General features: G+C 31.7%; 1 protein-coding gene across 2 annotated transcripts in view; it reads left to right on the top strand.

Moving 5' to 3' along the window:
- The first annotated feature begins 4,864 nt into the window (after positions 1-4,864).
- The window catches only part of LOC127728024 (nucleoporin NUP188-like), a 101,168-nt gene continuing 78,906 nt past the window's right edge, over positions 4,865-27,126 (top strand). The window contains exons 1-10 of one of the 2 annotated variants that reach the window (XM_052235173.1): positions 4,865-4,904; positions 12,447-12,504; positions 14,844-14,917; positions 15,639-15,720; positions 16,442-16,522; positions 17,216-17,353; positions 19,289-19,345; positions 21,741-21,809; positions 22,162-22,209; positions 22,534-22,620. In XM_052235173.1, the coding sequence (XP_052091133.1) occupies positions 4,879-4,904; positions 12,447-12,504; positions 14,844-14,917; positions 15,639-15,720; positions 16,442-16,522; positions 17,216-17,353; positions 19,289-19,345; positions 21,741-21,809; positions 22,162-22,209; positions 22,534-22,620 (720 nt within the window). In that variant the 5' untranslated portion in view covers positions 4,865-4,878. The remainder of the gene's footprint in view (positions 4,905-12,446; positions 12,505-14,843; positions 14,918-15,638; positions 15,721-16,441; positions 16,523-17,215; positions 17,354-19,288; positions 19,346-21,740; positions 21,810-22,161; positions 22,210-22,533; positions 22,621-27,126) is intronic. The other variant, XM_052235174.1, reaches the window with a different exon arrangement.

Here is a 27,126-nt window from a genome sequence, read left to right as displayed (position 1 = left end):
ACATCTCCTTATTTTATATCAAATGTCGAATGCAGTTGAATTGGCAAAATAAAATCACAGAGTCGGGAGGCTGTTCACAAGAAACATATCACACTTGGTTTAAAAGGGTCCAATGAATTTGGAAAAAAGACTTTAACGGTACCAACCGACTCCTTTAAGAAAATAGTCTTACAAACAACAAAGAAAAAAAAACCATATAATAGTATAAATATCATTGATTGTGTCTGCTCTTTGTCATACTATAACAGAAATTATAACTTAAATTTTTCTCTATTCTTTATATTTTAGCACCTCATGATTCTCTATTCTTAAATTGTGTGCCTAATTTTCTCTATTTTTCATTTTTTTGTGCCCTTTATACTGTACTTTTTGTCAAATATTCTCTAATCTGTAAACCCTACCCAGACCCTCAAAACATAGTAAAACATTGGTATTTACAAAAAATTACAAGTCGTTGTTCATGACTGTCATATTTTTTATTCGTAAAATTGTTTTGATATCATTAGGCCGTTTGTTATCTCAATTGAATTGTTTCATATTTTTCATGTCGGCGTCTTCTATAGCCGACTATACGGTATGTGTTTTTCTCATTGTTGAAGGCCGTACGGTTGCCTATAATTGATTACTTCCACTTCATCTGAACTTTAGTGCATAGTTAACTTATTTGGAATCATACCACATAAAATTGAGAATGGAAATGGGGAATGTGTCAAAGAGACAACAACCCGACCAAAGAGCAGAAAACAGCCGAAGGCTACCAATGGGTCTTCAATACAGCGAGATTATCCCGCACCCGGAGGCGTGCTTCAGCTGGCCCCTAAAACAAAAATATGTACTAGTTCAGTAATAATGGACGTCATACTAAACTCCGAAACATATAAAAGAAACTGAAATTAAAAATCATACAAGACTAACAAAGGCCAGGGACTCCTGACTTGGGACAGGCGCAAAAATGCGGCTGGGTTAAACATGTTTTTTTGAGATATCAACCCTCCCCTATACCTCCAGCCAATGTAGAAAAAACAAACACACAGCAATACATCTACTTATTTTTATAAACAAAGGAAATATAGTTTTAAGTTACGCTGTGCAGTATACATGTGTGGATGAAAGTGTGGTCAATATCTGCAGGCAACACAGGAACATGCTTTACCACTTTGGCACGAGATCATGGACTTGAATTGATTTAAATTTAAGCACCGTATGAATTCTTCGGGGAGAGAGTTCCATAGAAATGTAGCAGCATACCTAAAAGGTAGTTAACCATACCTTGTTGTTCTCACTTGTGCAGAGGCGGATTTATGGGGGACAGGGAGTCTAGGCCTCCTTTTATGGAACTTTATATATGATAAAGACATTGACTTTTTACAAGTATCACTCAAAACGTCAAAATCCTGGATCCGCACCTGTTGTGGTATCTGTAAAAGATTAGATATTTGAAATTATATCTATAGTCTTGTTTATAAATTAAGTCTGTTCAACAGATGGGACCAAAATCTTGTAAAAGTTTGTAAGTCTCCAGGGCCATGGTTCTTATCATTCTAATATGTCAGCTAGGTATTTTTGCCTTGACTGAAAGCTGTTCACTTGTAAAGACATAATCACAATATACAAATCGTAATGATTGTTTTCTATCTTCTTAGTGTTGGCAACCGAACATATGGTTTTAATATGGTCATCAAAATTTAGCATAAAATGTATAACTGCACCCAAAAGCTTGATTGTTCACAAGATATATCAGTATTTCCAATTTTAAAAGAAGTTTTATCCGCTGACTTTTTACCAATAGCAATAATAGCCTGGAATTTTTCATGATCGATTTGCCTGCATACAATTGAAATAAAACCTGTCAATCAAAACATTGCTCTCAGATTCTAAAACTAGTAATTATAAGATCGTCCTAATTTGGAAAATTGAAATACGAAGTACTGTCGACAGCATAGTTGTATAAGTTACCCTTTTTAAGAAAAAAAAATCGTTAATGAAAATATTTAAAAGTAGCGGGTCCAATATTGATCCTTGGGGCACATCTTTCTGTACATTTGCCAAGCTACTAACAATGCCTGTTATTTCTATCTGTTGGATTCTGATTGACAGATATGATAATAATAACATAGTAGCATTATCTGATAGGCCATAGGAAGACAGTTTACTAATAATAATGTCATGGGATACGCAGTCAAACGCTTTTGACATGAGAATAGCAGCCAGATATTCATTACGTTCTAAAGCTAGCTTTTAATCTTCCAGGGATTTTAGTAGATTTGTTTTGCCCATTTAATTCTGAGGGGGCCCTGGCAAACTTGATGAGGTCAGAATATTTATTTCAAACTTAAAGGCGACTAGATTATTTATTTTCACTCAGACCAGTACCAGAATATTTATTTTCTGCTTGTCGGAAAGGTGACACAAAAACGACCCCAACCCCAGAATCAAATGATCGTCCCTTAAACTAATTTAACTTTTATGATACATATAACATTTTTGGTAGGATACACATGGAATTGCCTTGATTGCGATATCATAATATCATGTCCGGCAAAATAGCCTCTTCGGTGTTATTTTACCGGCTCAGACAAAATAGCGATTTATATGGAGTTTTGCTATTTTGCCGGTCTTATTTCGGATTTTTTTCTACAGACTATGAATGAGTTTTTTTTTTATTGAAACTATTTATGCACAATTGATATGAATGGATAGATAACCATTACCTTTTAGTCCTGACTTTGTCTTCGGGTGTGGTTATTCACTTTTGGTCAACTTTACTCATGAAATCAGAAGTACGTGTAGCAGTAAATACATTAATTTCCGTTAAACACTGACGTTCGAAAATGGAAGACGACACTTCATTGTCAAAAAAATTGAACAAAACGCTAAGTTCGGCTCATATGAAGAGCTAGAACAGGTTTTGGAACATGTTGAAAAGGACAACTATGTGCAACTGTGGATACGTGATTCAAGGACTATAAAACTTATGAAAACTAGAGCACCAAAAAATTATTTAATAACGATCTAGTATATGGTGCAATAAAGTATTGCTGTGTTCGTGGCGGCAAAGACCACAAACCTTCGCCCACCGGTAAGTCAAGTTGTTTCATAATTACATGTATATGTATCTTCGTTTTTATCTTGCAACAGTATACATTTACGAAAGGCGGAATACATTTGTGATAACAAGCAGCAACGAAACTAACATTGTCAAAACTTGTGAAATTGTCCGTCATTCAACATCATTCAATCGATTTAAATCAAACTTGGTATACACTTTGCACTAACAAGTGCTTTTTTCATTTAGTGCATAATATTGCAAACCTAAAATAACAAATAAATCACAATTGTGTTATTCTCGCTAAACAACAAAAAATAGAAAAAAAAACTATTCTAAAAACCATATCCAACTACCTTCCTTGCAGATGGCCTCTCATTTTACAGGTCAACGTCCTAATCAGGCTAGATTTAAGCAGAATTGTATTTTTTTTTCATTCAACTGTGCACCGATCCAGATGGGCAACAACTGATTGAGTCAAAATCCAACAATGAACATAATCATTAAATCAACGAAAATGTATTCATATACTTGACAAAATAGAGACATTTATCTTCCGAAGGTAGACAAGCCATAGAAAACATGCTGAAAGTAAATGCTAACAAAAATATGCTGCAGAAATATGTAATGCGGCAAACTGGAAAGAAAGTTGTTTTGAAAGATTTGCACAGCATACAGTCGGACATCAAGAGGAAAGACAAAGATACAGTTCATATCTGCAGTGGTAGCATCTTTCTTGTGCAAGACCAAAAAATGTACCAAAAACAAGGCACTGGTTTTGTAACACTTGTAAAGCATTTTGAGGTTATTAAATTTTATCTTAAAACTTATGGAATTTTTTTATTACAACTTTTAATTAGAATATTAATTTTGATATGCATGCTTTGCTTTAATATTATATCTTTAAAAAAAGACATCATATTTGTTAGAGACTTCTTATCAAAGTGTATGTAAAGTTACATTTAATTTCAAAACTTATGGAAATTTTTAATAAAAATATTAATTTTAATATAGGCCTACATACTTTGCTTATGTATAATTTTTTTTAAAAGAAAACATATTTTATAAGGATTTCTTATTAAAGTGTCTGTTTCTATATTTCTTTCCATTCTTAATCAAAATATTAAAAAAAACTACTCTGAGTACAGACTAACCTGTACTAAGTACCTTTACGCCAAAGGCAGGAACGAAAAAAAAGCCCATCAAAATCCAAAAAAGATTTTATCTTTCTGAAACAGAATTAAGACCGGCAAAATAGAAAAACTCTATATAAATCGGCAAAATAGCGCTAAGGAGGCTATTTTGCCGGAGTCGGTAAAATAGCACCTAAGAGATCATTTCGCCAGAGCCGGAAAAATAGCAAGTGCCAAATATAATACCATAACAATCACTGAGGGCGGGTCCAGGATGCTTGGAGAGGGTTAACGTTAGCCAAAAAATGGCAAGAAGTTTGCCGAACGTATCGAGGCAAAATTATTTGAGACGATTAAAAAAATTTCTAGTCAAAGGGGTACGCTCTCTATGTCCCCTTGCATTTGCCACAGCCAATATTTCTTAAACTATTGTATATCTTGGTAAATTTGGCGAGCGAAGCGAGCCAAAAATATTTCCAACATATCAAACATTTTTTAACCAGTATATTTATTTTCATGTGTGAAATTATTTATTTCCAACTTAATGAGGGCCGCAGAATATTTATTTACAAAATCTGCTCTGCTCTGTATATATTTAAATACAATTTTTTTCCAAATAATCTACCTCGGAAATTTGAAGGTCCGTCAATTGATTTTGATTTATGTGCCTTTATTGTGTTTCCGGTAAAACAAAATGTGATGGCGGGACAGCTGAAATCTGAAAGGTTTAAGATTTTCCTTTATTACCATAATATATTTCAATTTTGATCGGCCTCAGTTCATTGCCTAAACCCATTCTTCATTTCAGTGTCATAGTTTAGTCCTCTGACTCCCAAATCTAGAATATGGCCATTTTCCACCCTACCGAACTGATCATTTGTTGTGTTCTGCCTTAACGCCAATAACGGTTCATTATAAAAAAAGGACAAACATGGCTATATTTACACCTCAATAACTACTCTGAGTACAGACTAACCTGTGCAGTACTTTTACACCAACAGCAGGAACGAAAAAGAAAGCCCATCAAAATCCAAAAAAGATTTTATCTTTCTGAAACATAAAATGCACATAAATTTTATATATTTAGTGGATGCCAGGCCTTAAAAACTTTTCCAACTGCACAGGTTAGTCTGTACTCTGAGTAGTTTTTGAGGTGTAAATGCAGCCATTTTTTTTCCATTTGTTATGGTGAACCTTAATGAATGACTTTCTAACTTGTGCATTTTCCTGTATATTCCCAGGGCTCACGCTAGCAGGCAACTGGGGCGACAAAGTCGCTTTCCCGTCCACTTTGCTTTGCCTGACCCTCAAAAGCGAAATTTAGTCGTCCTGTTGTTCACAATACTCGCTTTCAGTCGCTTTCATCATCGGCAATATTCAATATTTACTAAGGCAATGAAACAGCAATTTTTCATTTAAAAGTAAAGAAATTCAAAGACATAAATGATTTATTTTCTTTAAAAAAGAGGTTAAAGCATTGATTTTAAAGTCGGTTGCATGTTATTTTCATAAAGACAATTTTTTATCACTTCTTGTACTTGTTACTCAAGAGCGTACATCAAATCATTCTAACTTTCGGCAAAATAAGTTTGTTACTTCATTAGAACGTGATGAAATTTGCCTGAAGTAAATTTGTCATACATATATTGCATTAAAAACATCATATTCCTTTCCAAATAGCGTGTCAAACATCGTTTATATTTGTAAATTTTCTTCGTCCACCATTGAAAAAATTGGGCAAATTATTTAACAACTACGGATCGGAGTCAAGATTCATTGGAAACGGACCAGCTATGACCGAAATCAGGAATCTTACGATAATGACTACAGATGCATGAATGGCAGAGCTGACAGAAGAAAATTGATCCCAAAGAGGAAAAAAATACGCATTCCACACGCATTTACATACTTATGGTTAGATCTACTTGATTAATGTATATATTTCCATGTATCTGCATTGTTTCAATTCATATATCAAAGTTGCTCAACTCTGAGACTATTACACTAATATAATTATATTATGTCCAAGCTTAACTGTGTTAAATAAGACTGTTAAATTTATATATCTTTTTCATTGTTTTTAATGAGAAATACTTAATTTCATAAACATGATAACAGAGTAGTTTTTTAATTGAATTTTAATTGATATAACAACTTTTCTTTTCCTTTTTGATATAAAAAAAAAAATCTTTTTTATTATTGCCAGATATTTGATTGTTTTTTTTCTGACAAGAGGACAAATATGATTGTGCAACTAGATATGATAAAATTAAACAACTTTGAATTTGAACTGTTACTTTAATTGAACAATAAAAAAAAAATAAGATACATATGACCCTTTGTATTATAGTAAAAACCAAACATTGTAGGGCGGCAAGCGAATGAGCACTTCTCTTTCAAATCTCACCACTTCTCCCTCTCAGTTTCAAAAAGAGAAGTCACTTCTCCCTATGATTCTGAAGTAGTGTGAGCCCTGTTTCCCATGTCACAATGCTTACATTATAGCTTCACAGTAAGAACTGATTGTAATGACATCATGACACCTGGTCATCCGGTGTACATTGGACCTCATTCTTAAAAACAACTCGAGATTGGTCTATTTGAATATTGCTGAACAATGCTGAATGTATAAATTGAAATGTTACATCACAATCTTTCAAATCAAACATTTCACTACATTCATATTCAGTGCTCCAGCTAGAAATCAAAAGGGGCAGGGTGCCAGTGGAGGGCAGGGCACTTTTTTTATGAAAGGAAAAGGCACTGCTCATTTCTTTTGTCTACGTTTCTGTGTATATCACGAGTTCACATTCTTTTTTTTTACTGTATATGTTGTTAATAAAGATGCATAAGTTGTTGTTTTGATTATTTATTATATAAAATTTGCATTCGAAAATGTAATTCATACGACATGTTCATAAAACATGTCAATACACATTCATACATCACATCACTATAAACCAATAGAGGCAAATTAACTTACTATCCCCCCCTTTCCAAAAAAAAACAACATAAACTAAACATCTCATAGTTTAGCATACATGTGACAGAGTTGTCTTATTTCAAACTTTTTCCACAAAAGGAAGGTTGGGATTGATTTTGGGGGTTATTGTACCAACAGTTAAGAAATTAGGGGCCAAAAAGGGGCCAAAAATAAGCATTTTCTAGTTTCCAGACAATAACTGTGGAACAGTGTATGGATCTCTCTGAAATTATACTACAAGTTTCCATACCACAAAGGGATTGTTAGGATTTGCTTTGGGGGGTTATGGCTCAAACCGTTTAGGAATTAGGGGCAAAAAAGGGGGAAAAACAAGGTTGTCCTGGTTAATGGACAAATACTTTAGTACAAAACATAATTTAAAGCAGTGTAAGGGAGATAAATCAAATTCATCATTGAAATTATCTCCCTTACACTGCTTTAAAATTATGTATAAAGTAATGGTTAATGAACAATAAAGATAATTTAAAACAGTGTAAGGGAGGTAATCCAAATACAACGTTTTGGTTACTTCCCTTACACTGCTTTTAAATTATGTTTAAAGGAATGCATATTTATAAAGGAAGACCAGTAAAAATATCTGCAAATGTTGCATCTTTTTTTTTTACAAAAAAATCCATATGAAAGATTTGACACTATATTTTTAATTCTATTATAAAATAGATTAAGTTAGCACTATGGTAAATTTAAATGGGTAATTATGGTTGCCAACTCCATTGGAAATTTGAATTGAGATTATGACCTTATCTTGAGGGAAAGAATTTTTTTGGAGAAAAAAGGGGGGGGGGGGGGATAAAAAGAAATTGTGGGGGGTCAATTTTTTCTTATTTCAGATTTCAGAAATTAAAAAGAATTATTCTTCAAATATTATTTTTTTTTCAAATTTCAAATATTGAAAAATTTCAAGAAGTAATCTTTAATTGCACAGTATGGCGCATTAGATTTGTAAAATCTTTGATCACATTTATTTATTTGTTATGCCGAATCTAACAGTGTATTTAGATTTTTAATTTTGGGTCCAGTTTTCAAATTGGTCTACATTAAGGTCCAAAGGGTCCAAAATTAAACTTTGTTTGATTTTAGCAAAAATTGAATATATGAGGTTCTTTGATATGCTGAATCTAAACATGTATTTAGATTTTGATTTTTGGCCCAGTTTTCAAGTTGGTCCAAATTGGGGTCCAAAATTAAACTTTGTTTGATTTCAACAAAAATTGAATATGTGGGGTTCTTTGATATGCTGAATCTAACCATGTATTTAGATTTTTTATTTGTGGACCCCGTTATCAAATTGGTTCATATTGAGGTCAAAAGGGTCCAAAATTAAACTTTGTTTGATTTCATCTAAAATTGAATTATTGGGGTTTTTTGATATGCCAAATCTAACTGTGTATTTAGATTTTTAATTTTGGGTCCTGTTTTTTAAATTGGTCTACATTAAGGTCCAAAGGGTCCAAAATTAAACTAAGTTTGATTTTAACAAAAATTGAATTCTTGGGGTTCTTTGATATGCTGAATCTAAACATGTGTTTAGATTTTTGATTATGGGCCCAGTTTTCAAGTTGGTCCAAGATAGGGTCCAGTATCTAAACTTTGTTTGATTTCAACAAAAATTGAATATATGGGGTTCTTTGATATGCTGAATCTAAACATGTATTTAGATTTTTGATTATGGGCCCAGTTTTCAAGTTGGTCCAAATTGGGGTCCAAAATTAAACTTTTTTTGATTTCAACAAAAATTGAATATTTGAGGTTCTTTGATATGCTGAATCTAACCATGTATTTAGATTTTTTATTTGTGGACCCCGTTATCAAATTGGTTCAAATTGAGGTCAAAAGGGTCCAAAATTAAACTTTGTTTGATTTCATCAAAAATTGAATTATTGGGGTTCTTTGATATGCCAAATCTAACCGTGTTTTTAGATTTTTAATTTGGGTCCCGTTTTTTAAATTGGTCTTCATTGAGGTCCAAAGGGTCCAAAATGAAACTTAGTTTGATTTTAACAAAAATTGAATTCTTGGGGTTCTTTGATATGCTGAATCTAAACATGTGTTTAGATTTTTGTTATGGGCCCAGTTTTCAAGTTGGTCCAAGTTGGGGTCCAAAATTAAATTTTTTTTGATTTCAACAAAAATTGAATATATGGGGTTCTTTGATATGCTGAATCTAACCATGAATTTAGATTTTTTATTTGTGGGCCCCGCTATCAAATTGGTTCATATTGAGGTCAAAAGGGTCCAAAATTAAACTTTCTTTGATTTCATCAAAAATTGAATTATTAGGGTTCTTTGATATTCCAAATCTAACTATATTCTAGATTTTTAATTTTAAGTCCCGTTTTTTAAATTGGTCTACATTAAGGTGCAAAGGGTCCAAAATTAAACTTAGTTTGATTTTAGCAAAAATTGAATTCTTGGGGTTCTTTGATATGCTGAATCTAAACATGTGTTTAGATTTTTGTTATGGGCCCAGTTTTCAAGTTTGTCCAAGTTGGGGTCCAAAATTAAACTTTGTTTGATTTTAACAAAAATTGAATATATGGGGTTCTTTGATATGCTGAATCTAACCATGTATTTTGATTTTGGACATTGGACCATAATAGGTAAATTAAAAAAAATCAAGTTCTTAGACCACATTCTTTCTGTGTCAGAAACCTATGCTGTGTCAAATATTTAATAACAATCCAAATTCAGAGCTGTATCAAGCTTGAATGTTGTGTCCATACTTGCCCCAACTGTTCAGGGTTCGACCTCTGCGTTCGTATCAAGCTGCGCCCTAGCGAAGCATTTTATTAGGATTGCAGTTTAACATCATAACATATCTATTTACAAATTTCATAGTTGACAATGTATAGAACATGGATTGCTAAAAGTATGATTATCAAAAATAAATTGCAATATATTTTTTTTGGTATGTTTAAAGACAGTTAATATCCTTAAGGTAACATTCTTATATAATTTTGTATTCAATTGGTTATTTTTTCCTATTTTTAATACTAGATAATATTTTAGGAGCACAAATTTGTAATAAGCTAAAACAGGGGAAGTAACTCCAAAATTTCTAACACATTTACTGTTTGCTTGTCGCTCACAAGTTGAGATGGACGGCGTTTCTGTGAAGGCATAGTTGTATTTTGATGACTTAAATTCTATTCTAAAGTCATGGAAGTCTTCATTTATACACTCTTCTTGGAGATCGAAATGCCGACCCAAGCTAAAAACACTCGCTGACACATTAATCAAATTTATGACAAAAAGGTACATTGTCTTAATTAAATTACCTAGTTATTAATACCTTTGAAGTCTTATCCACTGTAATTGTTTGTAATGACATGATTAACCTGGGGGCAATCACCTGGTGTCATATATGTAATTTAACTTTGTGATAAGAAATCGATGAAACAAAAGGCAATTTTACCAAAACATGCAAAACGGCACAAGGGTTTTTGGGAAAAAGGCATCAGGGCAGAAGGGCGCAGATGAAGGCACACAGGGCGCGGATGAGGGCACCCAGGGCGTGGCGCCCTTCTATTTTGGGCTAACGAGACCACTGATATTTCACAACCAATACTGATTGTTTCAAAGTCATCAAGTGTATTGATAATATTTTCTGTCCTTTTTTTTCTGTCAATTTTGTACACTTATAACAATGATTGATCTTTTAAATTTTTTTCATAAAGGGATCTGTGTGACACAGCCTCACACAGGTGCTCCTATATTGGAGGAATATACTAAGAGAAGAACTTTTCGTTTCGTTCTATATTTCCATTTTTAATTGACCACAGTATTTGAGTTCATCTGTGCCAACATCAATGACCTGTATAAATTTGTTTCTTTCTTTTGGATTATTTAAGGAGAACCCAGTGTTCTCCCCAGGCCCTTAAAGGACCGTGGGCCCACAATGTATAATTTTTGAGCGTGGTTCTATTGGTCTTACCGCGATGTATAATTTTTGTCCGTGGTGCTAAAATTTTCAGTTGAAAAATTGTAAATTGGTAAAGTTTAAACAACTTGTTCAATCTTTTCCGTGCAGTATAAAATTCCAGGTGAACTTTGACCAGTTCAAACCAGATTGTTTACACCACGTGATCGATTTACCTTATGAGGTTAACCTTGTTGATTGGATTTAATCTATGTAATTAACACTTGTAACATGATTCTTTTGTGTTTTAATTAAGAGATCATAACTTTATGATCAAAGATGATGCATGAATGTATACAGTTACTAAAATGACCTTCAAATTAAACTGGCCACCTGACGAGTCCATATTATTTTTTATCAATGAAACTAAAGGTATGAAAGGTAAGAATTGCCTCTTCTTATATTTTCACAAAATTTTCCACATATAGAGTAGACAAATTATTTTTGAATAGCCTATACCGGAGAGAAAAAAAGAGAAAGTTTACAAATCAGACGCTTTATTCCATTAAACAAGTCATTTTTCGAAGAGAATTGCTGTAATAGATTTTTCACACAGCTATGCCAGGTAACATTATTGTTTATCTTAACAAAATAAAACGTTTTTCAGTCTCATTATAATGTTACAATGTATAATTACAATTAATCCCGAACCAAAAATGTCGGTAAGTAAAGTGAAAATATGTCTGATCTGCCTATTTTTGGACATTAATATTCAATATGATCATTTTAATGTCAATTTCATCTACCTCACAAAATCTTGTTAGGCACTATGATATTAATTCTAGTCATCAGGAAAAATTTATATGCTTTTTGAATTAAGTTCACACTGACATTGCACCAAAAAGCAGGTAACCTGAAATTTTAATGCATAATGATAATGCTTTTTCACTATAATCATTATAATGTTTTCATTTTCTGGTTTTCTTGATTCTCTCTCAAGGGTCCAAACATTTACAAAAAAAAACATCCAAACAGTACCCCAAAATACAAAAAAAAAAGAAGCCTCAATTATGTTAGTGTAACCATTACACAGACATTGTACATGTATCCTTAGTAGTAAAAAAAGTAATTTTTTAACTTGAAATGGCTATGGAAATTATTTTTTTATAAAGAATAATGGCAAAAACTGTAACTCTGTATTGTTATTGTGTACACATATTACTGATACTTATAATCTATATAGACAAAACAGGTGTGAAATTATTCTCAGTATTGTTTAACTAAAAAAGGAAATTTATGGTTATGTACATGTGTCTTTTGTGAAATGTTTTATTAATTTCTTTATTTGTCTAGTTACTAAATAACTGATGGTAATTCTTACAAGAAAATATTTACTTCTTTTAGTTTTGGAAACAGATATTTGTGGCAGCTTATAAATGGAACTGGATTTCTAAGACCAAATGTAAGTATTTTAGATTATCATTTGTTTATCTTATTCTCTTGATTACCAAAAAAAATGATTTGAATTTTCCAATAATTTATAAATTAATAAAATATAAGGAAAGTTTTGCTGATATTGAGGATGGAGAACAGTTTCTTAAACAATTGTTTTTTTAGCTTATTTTCAATTTCATTGTAGTTAAAAGGGCATTAGCTGTCATGTTCACCCATTTGACTCAAATTCTTATATTTGATTTATAACATACTAAAATGTATATCCAAATTACAAAAAGTCTAACATTTGTCTAAAGTAAACAATTAACAATGCATGGACTCGATAAAATGTATCAGCATTTCAGGTGTATTTATGTCTAGACGTCATCTAATTAACCATCAAGATGACCTCTGAAAACTGGTGAAGATCATATAACCCAATATAAATATAAATAGATAGCGACCAAAAAGTCTAAATTAAACAATTTACACTGCATGGACTTGATAAAATGTATCAGCATTTCGTGTTTATTTTTGTCTAGACGTCATCTAATTAACCATCGAGATGACCAGTGTTCTCCCCAGGCCGTTTGAGCACTGTGGAATTCAGCGCTATCCCAATTTTCCGCTGTTCTTTTGAATTGAGCGCAGCGCTATCTAAATCAATCGCGTTGCTATATTGTTTCAATTTTTTTTTTCTTCAAATTTCCCGCTCATCTTTTACTTTGATCACGTGATCATCTGGTTTACTATTTCTGAATGGGTTATTTGCGTTGTATAAAGTAACTTTGTGGGACCAGTTTAATAAATTTTACAAAATGACATCTTTGAAAATCATAATAAACGAAGAAATCAACTGTTACAGTATCATCCATTTTTTGAATAAAAGAATATAAAGAAGCAAATATGAATGGAATAAGATGAAGTAAAGTGACCGCATTTACTGACAACACTCACAAACTTGTTTTATAAACTTTGTTTAAATTTTAAACAACGATCAAATTTTCAATGTGCAAGTCTTTGAAGTATTAATTATCACCTAATCGAACTAATAATTGTTTAATCAGCAATACTACAGTAATGCATTTTACCATTTGAAAACAATTAGGAGGCTATGATTAGAAAAACAAACCCCAAGCCAATACTAGACGAGAAATTCACTTTTCTCGATGTCCAGCTTGGGTGAAGCCATACGAATGTAAATGGTGATCAGAAAAATGAGAAATCATAAGTTTAGTAGTAGAGAAATCATAATGTTCCCAAATGTCAGCTCCTGTCAAACATCGTAAGGTTAATAGTATGTACACTGCTCCAGTGGGTTACAAAACCCAACACAGAAACTGACAATGACGTTATAGTGGGTCCTACACACAGGCACTTGTTTTCTATCCATGGCAAGATCTACTGTATAGGGATAGTAGATCTTGTCATGGATAAAAAACAAGTGCCTGTGGTCCTACATATTCTACAGCATCACCTGTTGAGAAATCTTCAAATCGCCAGTCTGGTGTTGACCCTTCATGGAAAAAGACTTTTCCTTGGGTTTTGTACACAGATAAAAATGATTCTTCATCTATTTAAAAACAATAATATTTAAAAACAACTGGGTAACTTCCATCAGGACATCATTAGCAGCATATTGTATAAAAACATCATAACAAACCCATTACAAATGAACCGTACGCCACGACAAAGTTACTGAGAATTGTCGAAATTCACGCGCTTACCACAGCGCTATCAAAAAATCCTGGGGAGAACACTGGAGATGACCTCTGAAAACTGCTGATGGTCATTTAACCTGATATAAATATAGATAGATAGTGACCATGTGCAATTGGATTTTTCTCGGTCTGTTTGATTTCATATTGTAGGTTAAAAAGTATGTTTATCAACGATTTTACCTGTATAATAATAAGAATGATTTTTTGTGGATCGATTCAGTCAATCTCTTTCAATGTAAACATTCTTTTCCTTTTAATAGCCGAATACATGCGAATTATTATTTCACTATTTCACTTTCATTAAAGATTGAACAAAAAAAATCTCTCGTAGTTAATGCCTATTTAAAGCCTGTTTAAATTTTGTATTTTTCCTTGTTTTACATTTTATATACTGTAAATTTAGAAAATTATTGCATGCATTTATTATTGCGATTTTAATTTTTGCGATATTAAGAAAAATCCTGTTTAAATCATATAAAATTTCATAAAGCGAGTTTAAATTATTGCGATTATAACCCTGTCGCATTTTTAGCAATAATAAAAACATCGCAATAATTTCTGAATATACAGTACTACAATGTATTTTATATGCTTCATACAATGCATAACAAAATTTGACAACTTGAATTGGTTGATATATTTTAAGGAGTATGTGAAAAGAGAATTAAAAAAGAATGAAGACAAAATATCTAAAGGACTACTGTTCTTCAGAAAACCTGTGTAAGTTTTTTTAACATGTACTTGAAAATTTGTTATGTTGTTAGCTCTGAAATGCTGTTATTAGTTAAACTAAAGGACTTATAGGCAGGAATCCCATTCCTTGATTGTGACCACAATCATCAAACTAAGCCACATTACAGAGTACCAACAAAGTGTAGAAAAAATGTAGATACATGCAACATTGGTGGCCTTGGGCTGTTTTCTGCTCTTTTGTCGGGTTGTTGTCTTTTTGACACATTCCCCATTTCCATTCTCAATTTTAACTCCTAGTTGATTCCAGTTTATATTTTTAACCAGAATCAGTGTAATAAATATATAATTTAAACTCTTTAAAAAGAATTGGGATATAGAAAATACACATGTACTTTAATTTGCTAATGAACAATGCCTATTATTCATTGATGTGCCACATACATTAATATTTGTTAGTTAATATGTTGTTCAGTAAGTTATATTCTTTTAATATTTAAATTCTACAAGTTGTTTTATTTGTTTGTCAACTGTGTTATTTGTCAAAAGACAAGTTTATTTGAGAAATAAATAGCTCATATCATACTAAAATATTTACCAATTTTGATGAACATTTTTTATCCATTTTGAAAAGAAGTGTTCAACTTTTCAGTGTGTGGATTCAGATACATATATATAGATAATTTAATAAAGTACTTAGTCAAACATAGCAGTAACAAAGAAAATTATTTATTGCATTTTTTTTTTCCAGAACTGTAGCTGGAGATGTTTTGAAAGAGAAGAAGCTGTCAAAAGTCCATCAAGACTTTCTCCTAAAGCTTAGCAGTTTTCTGGTATTATTTGAAATAAATTTTGTTTCAATGTAATATTGTAAATTAAGAAATACTTATGATATTTTCATTATTGCGAAAGTTGCAATAGGATAGTCCTAAAAATAAAAACTCTCATTTTGAATTTTGATAGCATTTGTATACAGCGTTTCCTAAAAGCTTAATAATTTATTTCCCATTTTTATCAATTTTTTCAACAATTGGAGTAAAAAATTAATGACATTTATTTTGAATTTACAGTTGTTAGTTTATTGAAGTTTTTGTTAACTCAGTTCCTCTATCCTTTTTAAGTGCTTTCACAAAATGTTTGAAACAATGTGTAATTAAGTAACATTGTCACTTCATTACACTTTTTTCAAATATATACAGTAAATTTATTAAAAAAAACTGGCTGTCAATTTTGTTTATTTTGTAGGAAAGTTCTTGTTTCTATGTTCTGAAAATTTGTACTTTGGCTACGAAAATTTTTGAATCTACAATATATATAAAAAAAAGTTTTAAGAAAATCCATGTAATTCTGATTAACAAACTTTTTTTCATTACATGACAATTGGTTCCTCCCTTATATGCCTTACGTCATCATTGTGACATTGAGTTAAACACGGGTTGACCACAAATATAAGTTTATTGATTCCCTAGTTTATAAAGATTGTCCTAAATGTATATATGTTTATGGGACTTTTTTCAATAGATATGAAATTTGATTTTGATTTTTCTTTTGCAGGGACTAGATGAAGAGGGGAGTTATGAATTGTTTAATTCATTTTTAGCCAATGATTACAGAGGATCACAGAAAAATCTTCAGGTAGACACATACAGTTTTGAATTTTTCATCTTAAAAATTTAACATACAAAAGCTTAGAATAAATGAGTACAGCTTTTGTATTCATCATTTTTTTTTAACAAAAAAGTTTTGATATACTATGACCTTGACCTTTGAACTCCTGGTCAAAATACTTGATTTTTTTGCTTTATCATGTTTATTGTGTCCTGAACATAATTTGTTTATTCTTTCCACATGTTCTATTTTCATTCATACAGAATTTAATGAAACTTGATCATGATGAAGAAATAACATCCTAAGAAAAAAATGGATTTTTAATCTATTTATTTTATTGATAAATGGACTTAATGTTTTTTTAGGTAACATATAAATACATTTTGTAGTTAATTAGATACAACTTGTGGTTAAATGTTTTAAAAACATCAATAACCTTTTTCATACCTTCATGGAATTTCAGAAATCTAACATAGAAGCTTCTTCATAAACCTGAGATTTGGAACCTTTACTAATTTTTTAGTATGTTAATGAAAAAAAACCCACAAATTTCCTCTTTTTTAGTATCTTCTTAAATCTAAAGGATAAAACATTAATTTGGCAAGACCATAATTTGTGTTTTTTTTTTATTATGATTAAATTTCAACAAGAATTCATGATTTTTTTCATAGCTAATTTGGCAAAATCTAATGATGAATTTTCATTTGTTTTCAATTTCAGTCTTTACTAAGTAATGATAGACACTGTCAGAGTTTGATTTACAAAGTCAGAGACTATTACTTCACAGAGAGATTATATCTTCTACAGTGTTTAAAAGTGGTCATTAACTTTTGGCAGGATGATGCACATCCATATAAGGTTTGTAGTAGTTACTTTTGGCAGGATGATGCACGTCCATATAAGGTTTGTAGTAGTTACTTTTGGCAGGACGATGCATATCCATACAAGGTTTATAGTAGATACTTTTGGCAGGATGATGCACATCCATATAAGGTTTGTAGTTGTTACTTTTGGCAGGATGATGCACATCCATATAAGGTTTGTAGTTGTCATGAACACATTTTTAAAAAGTTTATAATAATATTTAAGGATTATGTACCCTTTTGTTGTTTCAATGCTAAACATATGGAAATTTAATAGAAAATCCACAGCATTTCCCCTTGTACTCTAATATTTGAAAATTCGGTGCTTGATAGATAGAGGAGTATGCAGTGCTGCAATGATTTCCTTAAAACAAGTTTATAAATTAAGATATTGGTTAAAGCAAATATAAATATGGACCAATTCAAGTACACCATCTAAGATGCGCTCGACTTCAGTGACTCAGTATGAGGTTTTTTGGAGTGTAAAGGTTGTTTAGGACTTTTTATAAACTATAAACGATAGCACATCATGGACAAACAAGTGAGTAATCTATGTTTAAAATTTTACAACGAAAATCTCTGTATTAAAGTCTGGATTTTCTGCAAAAATCTTGGCTTTATTTGCCACAAAATCCCCATTTTCTATTAAATGCAAGATAACAATAAATAATATTACTTTGAACGAAGTTTCCTTTTGGTATATGTACAAAATGGCACATATCTATTATTCATTTTCTTGGCTGTTTTAATATAATTGCACTTTGAAAAATTTCGTAATACACATGGCTACAGAAGAGGTCATAAACCTTAAGCTCTCCAGTTTGTCTTGTTTACTAGAAGAAATAATGGAAATGCTAATTTTTGTATCATTTTTCTTCAACATTAGATAACATTCACTCACTAAAAAAACTTAAACATGCTTAATTGAATTAGTTGTTAAATTACATTTCCACAGGGGTCCAAATCTACAATATTTTTATTGTTTCTGTTAGCTCACCTGGTGATAAGGCCACATGAGCTATTGTCATCACTTGGCGTTGGTCTTTGTCATTGGTAGATTTTTAAACATTCACTCACTACCCAATGAATATGCTGTGGATTATTTTAATTTTGGGAATACCAATTTTTTGTTTAAAGGCAAAATTGTATTTGTGGATATTCAATTTTGTGGTGTTACCAAAGTCTATTGAAAAATTGTAATCCATTGAACAATTATACACTTTACCAACGAAAATTGGTACCCTACAAAATAATTAATCCACAGTAAAAGACAATATCGTGTCATGATTATAAAATGAATACATGTATTAACATTTCATATTGCTTGATATCAGTTATTACATCTCAACATTCTTCAGTATAGAAAATATGTAAACTTTTAAACAGATAGCCACCAAGCTTGCTAACTAGAAGACAAAATCAAAAGCAGCAAAGCATTTTAAAGGTTAAAAAATATAAAAGAATATTTGTTTTTCGGCAAATACAGTTGATAAAAATTTGAATGTGAATGGAAATGTTCTGAATAATTTTTGAATCGTAGTGAATCTGAAGTTAACCTACATGTATATGTACTATTTCACATTTACATGGTATCTATGATGAGTTTATTTACTACATTGTGTTCATGGAATTCGGTGCCACAATAGCCTAGATGTCATTTAGTTACTGTAAATTAGAAATGCAATGTGGTTATGAATAGAAAAATGTGACTGAATGAACTTTGAAAAATTCTCATTCTAGATTTTGCAAGTTATACTCTATGTACAGGAATCATATTTAAATGTTTTCTTGTGAAAAGTAGCCAGGTGTGTAATTCTGAATTGATAGTAGTAATGCAACACCTTTAATTAAAAAAAAAAGAATTTGACATGTTGTGATGTTTAAATGATTTGTGTTACATCTACATGCCCCTACATGTTGTGTTTTTTAGGATGAATTCCAACAGATTATGGAACTTCTCAATACTGATGGGCTGCTTTTTAAAAAGGTAAGATTTTGTGTTTACATTTTTTTTTTTATTGTATTTTACTCTAGTTATAGTAATGCATCAATTTTGGAAGAAAGTAAACATTCCAACAAAACTAATGTTTACCATCTTTTTGTGTGCATAAAACACATTTATGTATTGCACACATCCCCTTATTTGCCCTTAAAACTGTAAGAAAAAGTTTATGAGTATAAGACACACCAACATTTTTAAACAAGTCCTTACATCAAATTCAGTAAGGCATCCATTGAAACAGAATTTTTTGGGCAGTTTAGGGAAAACCTTGACCACCGATCTTCCTTTCTGTGTTTGCGAAAACTTGAGTATTCTGTGTGGAGGAGTAAAACTCCTCCTGTATCTTACTCTCTCTCAACGCATCGTTGTAAATATAACGAAATTTGATAAGACTGTCGTACAAGTGAGAGGTTTAGCGCTATAAAACCAGGTTCAATCCACCATTTTCTACATTTGAAAATGCCTGTACCAAGTCAGGAATATGACAGTTGTTGTCCATTCGTTTGATGTGTTTTGTCATTTGATTTTGCCATGTGATTAGGGACTTTCCGATTGAATTTTCCTCGGAGTTCAGTATTTTTGTGATTTTACTTTTTGACATATAGACAGTGAGATTATTGTCTTTTCCTTACAGCTTTTTTCGTAATGCTAGCAAGGCAAAGGTTTGTTTGGCTTGCTTGCTTTGTTTGTATCAATGTTTGCTCAAGCATTGTAATTAAGATTGACATCTGAAAACAACATAAAAAGGAGGATTTAAACTTGTATACAGTATATTTAAATTCAATTGGACATTATCAAATAATCAAATTTACCTTTACACAGATTTAACTCCGCCTACTTATAATGTTTGCATATGTCAATCTTAATTACAATCGTTTTCTTGCTATTTAGGTAATATTGATTAGGACTTAAAAATCAGGGGGAGGATCTTTTTTCACTGTCAAACTGGTATCGACGATTTGCAGCATCAACAACGAGAAGTTTTGTACCCGATTTGTAAAAGGTCGAAGAAAGATTTGGAAGGCAAATGTTTACAACTAAAATGATTTTAATGACTTTAAATTGCAAATTTCAATCATAGTAATGGACTATGCAACATGCCAACATGCATCTTTCGAATCTGAATAAAAACCGGATGTATTAATTTGATTGTAAACTACGAAATGAATTTGGAATTGTGATACGAAATTTCTTCAGATTATCAAATTGCTGTTAATATTCATGTACATGTATTTACTTTTAAACTTGTAAAGTGATTCAATATTATCTACAGTTGCTGAACTCATGTTATTTGGCATGAAATTATGTTCTGTTTTACGTCTTATTTTGTACTTAAAAAGGGGGATGCTGATTGCTTAAGTCATTATAAAAAGTATGTGCACGACTTGTTACACTTTTTTCTTCGTAACTGGATTTAAGATTTATTCTTTAATCTAAATTTTCAGTAGCAGTTGCTGAAACGTAATTAAATAATGCAATCAATCTTCTATCTTGATGAAGTGCTCTCCTGTCAGGTGTGTCCATTTACCTGTACAAGTGATTAGTGATCTTAAATAGCCGGGTATCCCTCAGGGCTTTAAAACTGTAATCAGGAGGACCCTTTGAATTATGATACAATACATTGCAATAAGGGTTATGCAATCAAATGCAATTGATTATAATTGCTAACAAAAATGGCACAGCTAGTGAAACGAAAACAAATTTCGACAGTGGCAGGGATCATTTGATGATGGTGGAAGATATTTTAACAATGGTGGTGCGCCATCATAAAACAGGTCATGGACTCCCTGAACTCCACATAGAATGACGTGTAACTTAAATCTGAGTTGGCCATGGGATAAGATACTCACTATACCTACTTTTAACCTGGTTAATTAACCCAGATTAAAATGGCATAGTGTGAGAATGGGGTATTATAAAAGTAAGAAGATGTGGTATGATAGCCAATGAGAAGACTCTCCACCAGAAACCAAATGACACAGAAGTTAACAACTATTGGTCACCGTACAGCCTTCAACAATAGTGCTATAAATTTTTATGAAATTTAAACCTGTGTTCTGTGTTTCTCCGGCTAAATTTTTTTAACTTACTAGCATCCATTAGATTTTAAAATACCTCCTGAACCCTATACAATTATTTATGGATCAGAACTTATCTATATGTTGTTTTGGTTCATTCTTTTTTAGACTGACAGACAAATATTAGTTTAATATAATAATATTTCAACCATGGCAAATATTTTATATGTATACATACAAAATTACATTTTTCTTCTTTCGTAAATAGTTATAATGGATGGAAAAATTCAGAGATGTATCTAAAAAGTTATTTTGTTCAATTGAGTACCAAACTGAGTATATATACATTTGTACACTTATAGATTGATGAGCAGCTGAAGTGGGTACTTGATGAAAATCTTCCTACTTGGGAAACCCACAGTGTTCTTATGGTAAGTAATGCATAAAGTGTCAGTTTTACCCATGTGATGATTTCTTTTAACCCAGAAACTGGAAATGTTCATTGATGAATAATAAAGCATAGTAACTTGAATAAGTTAAAAAAATTCATTTTAGCCCTTTTATTGCATAATACATATGCCATGATACAGTCAATCATATCAAGTGTAATAATCAGGAAATTATTTATTTATAGAAAGAATAAATGCTTTCAATTTTGATGAAATTTAAACCCATGTTCTGTGTTTCTTCAGCTAAATTTTCATAAACAAACCAGCAGCCATCAGATTTTGAAAATACCTCTGGAATCCTATACAATCATTGATGAATCACATTCTTTTTTAGACTGACAGACAAGCACTTATATGGGCACACCAGAATCTAAAAGAACAGGTAAACTCATTGCACTGAAATTGCTTGAAAAAGTTATCTTTATCAAAGTAACAAAATGTGTTATAAAAATCATTTTAGAGCAATATGTAAGCATTAAAAGCAGAATTAGTTTACGAAAAATGTTATTTAGCGGAGGGAGGTAAAATATTTATTGAACTTATTGGTAATAGATAGAATAGATGTGCATATTCTATTCTAAAACTGGAAAAAAGAATTTTTCATTTAAAACTAGAAATAATGTGAACCTTACTATAAACAAAAACAGATTTTGTGTTTATTTTTGTTTAGTTTTACTTATCTATACTATTTTTTGTATTATTGTAGAGTGAATTATTGGAGATATTCTTAATTTACTTAAAAGACTTTGAGATCAGTGTGGATCAGTTGATAGAGTTAATAGAAACATTCAGGGTAAGCAACTGTACCAAACGTCATCCTTGCTGCATTATTTCATCTTTAGGATTCCAAACTTTTGTCTCCAAACATTCCTGATAAGGATAAATTAATAAATGAAAGTGTGTTCATCTAATTATATTATGAGACAATGATATCTAAAACCTTTTATTAATAAATTGTCTTACTTTTTCCAAATGGTTAAATCACAGTATATTCTTGATTTTGATGTCTTTAATAATTCCCTTGAAGGGAAGGATGTATACCCCTATCTGCCCATACTTCATTCCGTCTGTCTGTCCCATGAAACTTTCATTGCATTTTTCTCAGGAACTAGAAATCAGAGCTTCCTGTGAGCATTTTATACAGTCTGATGTGTTTTCACAATCGTAGCACATCAACTTCCTGATTACCAAATATTTTAAATTCTAATACATAATGGTCATGTATGAAATTTTAGTCACATTTTTCTCAGGATATATGCTTCAGAGCTTCCTGAAAAATGGTATAAAGCTTGACGCGAACATATACAGTGTAATGTTTTTCACTTCCATTAACTTCCTTTTTGCCAAATACTTATAGCAGGGGTATCATTAGTCCACAGTTGTTCACAGTTGAACTTGTTATTGTTAGTCACATGCTTAGCAGTGCATATCTCATTACCTTCCTTTTCAAATCTTATAAAAATTTGTCTTTTTGATTAAAGTCTTATACAACTAGGTTTAAGATTTTGAGGAATGACTATATTTAGAATCGGTCCTATTTTGTAGAAATAAATGTAAGAGCTATTCTATTAACAAGGATGTGGGTGGGTAGGAAGGGACAAACTCCTATAACCCATGTATAAAGTCAAACAAACTCCTCCTATAACCCATGTTAAACGTCAAACAAACTCCTCCTATAACCCATGTATAAAGTCAACCAAACTCCTCCTATAACCCATGTATAACGTCGAACAAACTCCTCCTATAACCAATGTATAAAGTCAAACAAACTCCTCCTATAACCCATGTATAACTTCAAACAAACTCCTCCTATAACCCATGTATAAAGTCAAACAAACTCCTCCTATAACCCATGTATAACTTCAAACAAACTCCTCCTATAACCCATGTATAAAGTCAAACAAACTCCTCCTATAACCCATATATAACTTCAAACAAACTCCACCTATAACCCATGTATAAAGTCGAACAAACTCCTCCTATAACCCATGTATAACTTCAAACAAACTCCTCCTATAACCCATGTATAACTTCAAACAAACTCCTCCTATGACCCATGTATAAAGTCAAACAAACTCTTCCTATAACCCATGTATAACTTCAAACAAACTCCTCCTATAACCCATGTATAAAGTCAAACAAACTCCTCCTATAACCCATTTATAACGTCAAACAAACTCCTCCTATAACCCATGTATAACTTCAAACAAACTCCTCCTATAACCCATGTATAACTCCAAACAAACTCCTGCTATAACCCATGTATAACTTCAAACAAACTCCTGCTATAACCCATGTATAAAGTCAAACAAACTCCTCCTATAACCCATGTATAACTTCAAACAAACTCCTCCTATAACCCATGTATAAAGTCAAACAAACTCCTATACCCCATGTTTAAAGTAAAACAAAATCCTCCTATAACCCATGTATAAAGTAAAACTTGCCTTCCTACCTTCAAACATCCATTTAAACCGAATAGCCATTATTTTACTGTATCGTTAAGGCATACACATTCTTATTAAAATATTATACTTTTCCAATCCACCATCAGAAAGAAATTCAAAAGTCAGTTGTTTTGTTTAGTTACATGTTAGGCAACTAATTTTATACGACCGCAAAAATTAAAAATTTTTTGGTCGTATATTGGTATGACGTTGGCGTCGTCGTCGTCGTCGTCCGGCATCGTCCGAAGACACATTGGTTTTCGCACTCTAACTTTAGTTTAAGTGAATGGATCTCCATGAAATTTTACCATAAGGTTCAATACCACGAAAGGAAGGTTGGGATTGATTTTAGGGGTTATGGTACCAACAGTTAAGGAATTAGGGGCCAAAAAGGGGCCAAAAATAAGCATTTTTGTAACTTCCAGACAATAACTTGTGTGTAAGTGTATGGATCTCTCTGACATTGTACCACAAGGTTCCATATCACAAAGGAAAGGCTGTAATTGATTTTGGGGGTAATTGCCTCAAAATTTTAGGAATTAGGGGCCAAAAAAGGGGCAAAAAACAAGCATTTTTCTAGTTTCATGACAATAACTTGTGTGTAAGTGTTTGGATATTTCTGAAATTGTACTACAAGGTTCCATATCACAAAGGGAAAGCTGGAATTGAGTTTGGGGGTAATTGCCCGAAACGTTTAGGAATTGGGGGCCAAAAAGGGTCCAAAAATAAGCATTTTTCTAGTTTCCAGACAATAACTTGTGTTCAAGTGTATGGATCTCTCTGAAATTGTACTGCAAGGTACCATACCACAAAGGGAAGGCTGGGATTGAGTTTGGGGGTGATGAATCATAAGGGGGTTCAAAAAATTTGGGGGGGGGATTTTTTTTTTTCTTTTTTTTTCTTTTTTTCCTTTTTTTTTTCTTTTAAAATTTTCCATTTTAAGTTGGTTATTTCTGATTAATATTTAAAAGCAAATAATAATGATATGGTAGGAGATACACACCAAACAGGATGTGTAAATTATTATCTAATAAGTATTGTGCAATAGCAAGAAATTTTCAATTGCACAGTATTGCACAATATCAAGAAATCTTCAATTGCACAGTATTGCGCAATAGCAAGAAATCTTCAATTGCACAGTATTGCGCAATAGCAAGAAATATCCAATAGCACAATATTGCGCAATAGCAAGAAATTGTCAATTGTACAGTAATGCGCAATAGCAAGAAATATTCAATTGCACAGTACTGTGCAAAAGAAGATACTTCGTATAAATTGCTTATTTCTTGATCAATTTCAATGGGGTTTTATTCTTGAATTCTTGGGGTTCTTTAATATGCTGAATCTAACCGTGTATTAAGTTTTTGGATTTTGGGCCCCGTTTTTAAATTGGTCCACATTGAGGTCCAAAGGGTCCAAAATTTAACTTTGTTTGATTTCATCAAAAATTGAATTATTGGGGTTCTTTGATATGCTGAATCTAACAGTGTATTTAGATTCTTAATTTTTGGTTCCGTTTTCAAATTGGTCTACATTAAGGTCCAAAGGGTCCAAAATTAAACTTAGTTTGATTTTAACAAAAATTGAATTTTTAGGGTTCTTTGATATGCTGAATCTAAACATGTATTTAGATTTTTGATTATGGGCCCAGTTTTCAAGTTGGTCCAAATTGGGGTCCAAAATTAAACTTTGTTTGATTTCAACAAAAATTGAATATATGGGGTTCTTTGATATGCTGAATCTAACCATGTATTTAGATTTTTGATTTTTGGGCCCCGTTATCAACTTTGTCCACATTGAGGTCAAAAGGGTCCAAAATTTAACTTTGTTTGATTTCATCAAAAATTGAATTATTGGGGTTCTTTGATATGCCTAATCTAACCGTGTATTTAGATTCTTAATTTTTGGTTCCGTTTTCAAATTGGTCTACATTAAGGTCCAAAGGGTCCAAAATTAAACTTAGTTTGATTTTAACAAAAATTGAATTTTTAGGGTTCTTTGATATGCTGAATCTAAACATGTATTTAGATTTTTGATTATGGGCCCAGTTTTCAAGTTGGTCCAAATCGGGGTCTAAAATTAAACTTTGTTTGATTTCATCAAAAATTGAATTCTTGGGGTTCTTTGATATGCTGAATCTAACCATGTATTTAGATTTTGGATATTGGACCATAATAGGTGAATGTCCAATTTAAAATTTTTAAGTTCTTAGACCACATTCATTCTGTGTCAGAAACCTATGCTGTGTCAAATATTTAATCACAATCCAAATTCAGAGCTGTATCAAGCTTGAATGTTGTGTCCATACTTGCCCCAACTGTTCAGGGTTCGACCTCTGCGGTCGTATCAAGCTGCGCCCTGCGGAGCATTTTATTGATTGATTGATTGTTATTGTTTTCTGTCTGCTATTTTTATTCCCCCGCCTTGTACGTCCTGTCCATACATCCCCAAAATTGGTTTCCGTTCTCTAACTTTAGTTTGCCTCAACCAAATGTTATGAAACTTATACACAATGCTTATTACCACAAAACACAGATCAAGTTCAAAATTGGGTGGCGTCACTTTTACCGTTCATGAGTCATGCCCATTTCTAAACATAAAAATTGCTGAATTTTTCGTTTCTGTTCTCTAACTTTAGTTCGCCTCAACCAAATGTTATGAAACTTATATACAATGCTTATTACCACAAAACACAGATCAAGTTTGAAATTGGGTGGCATTACTTTTACCGTTCTTGAGTTATGCCACTTTATAAACCGAAAAATTGCAAAATTTGTCGTTTCCATTCTTTAACTTTAGTTTGCCACAACCAAATGTTATGACACTTATATACAATACTCATAATCACAAAA

This window comes from Mytilus californianus, unplaced genomic scaffold, assembly GCF_021869535.1.
Source record: "Mytilus californianus isolate M0D057914Y unplaced genomic scaffold, xbMytCali1.0.p SCAF_2, whole genome shotgun sequence".
Lineage (NCBI taxonomy): Eukaryota > Metazoa > Mollusca > Bivalvia > Mytilida > Mytilidae > Mytilus > Mytilus californianus.
Note: the sequence above shows the minus strand (reverse complement) of the source record. Positions and strands in the feature narration are given on the sequence as shown.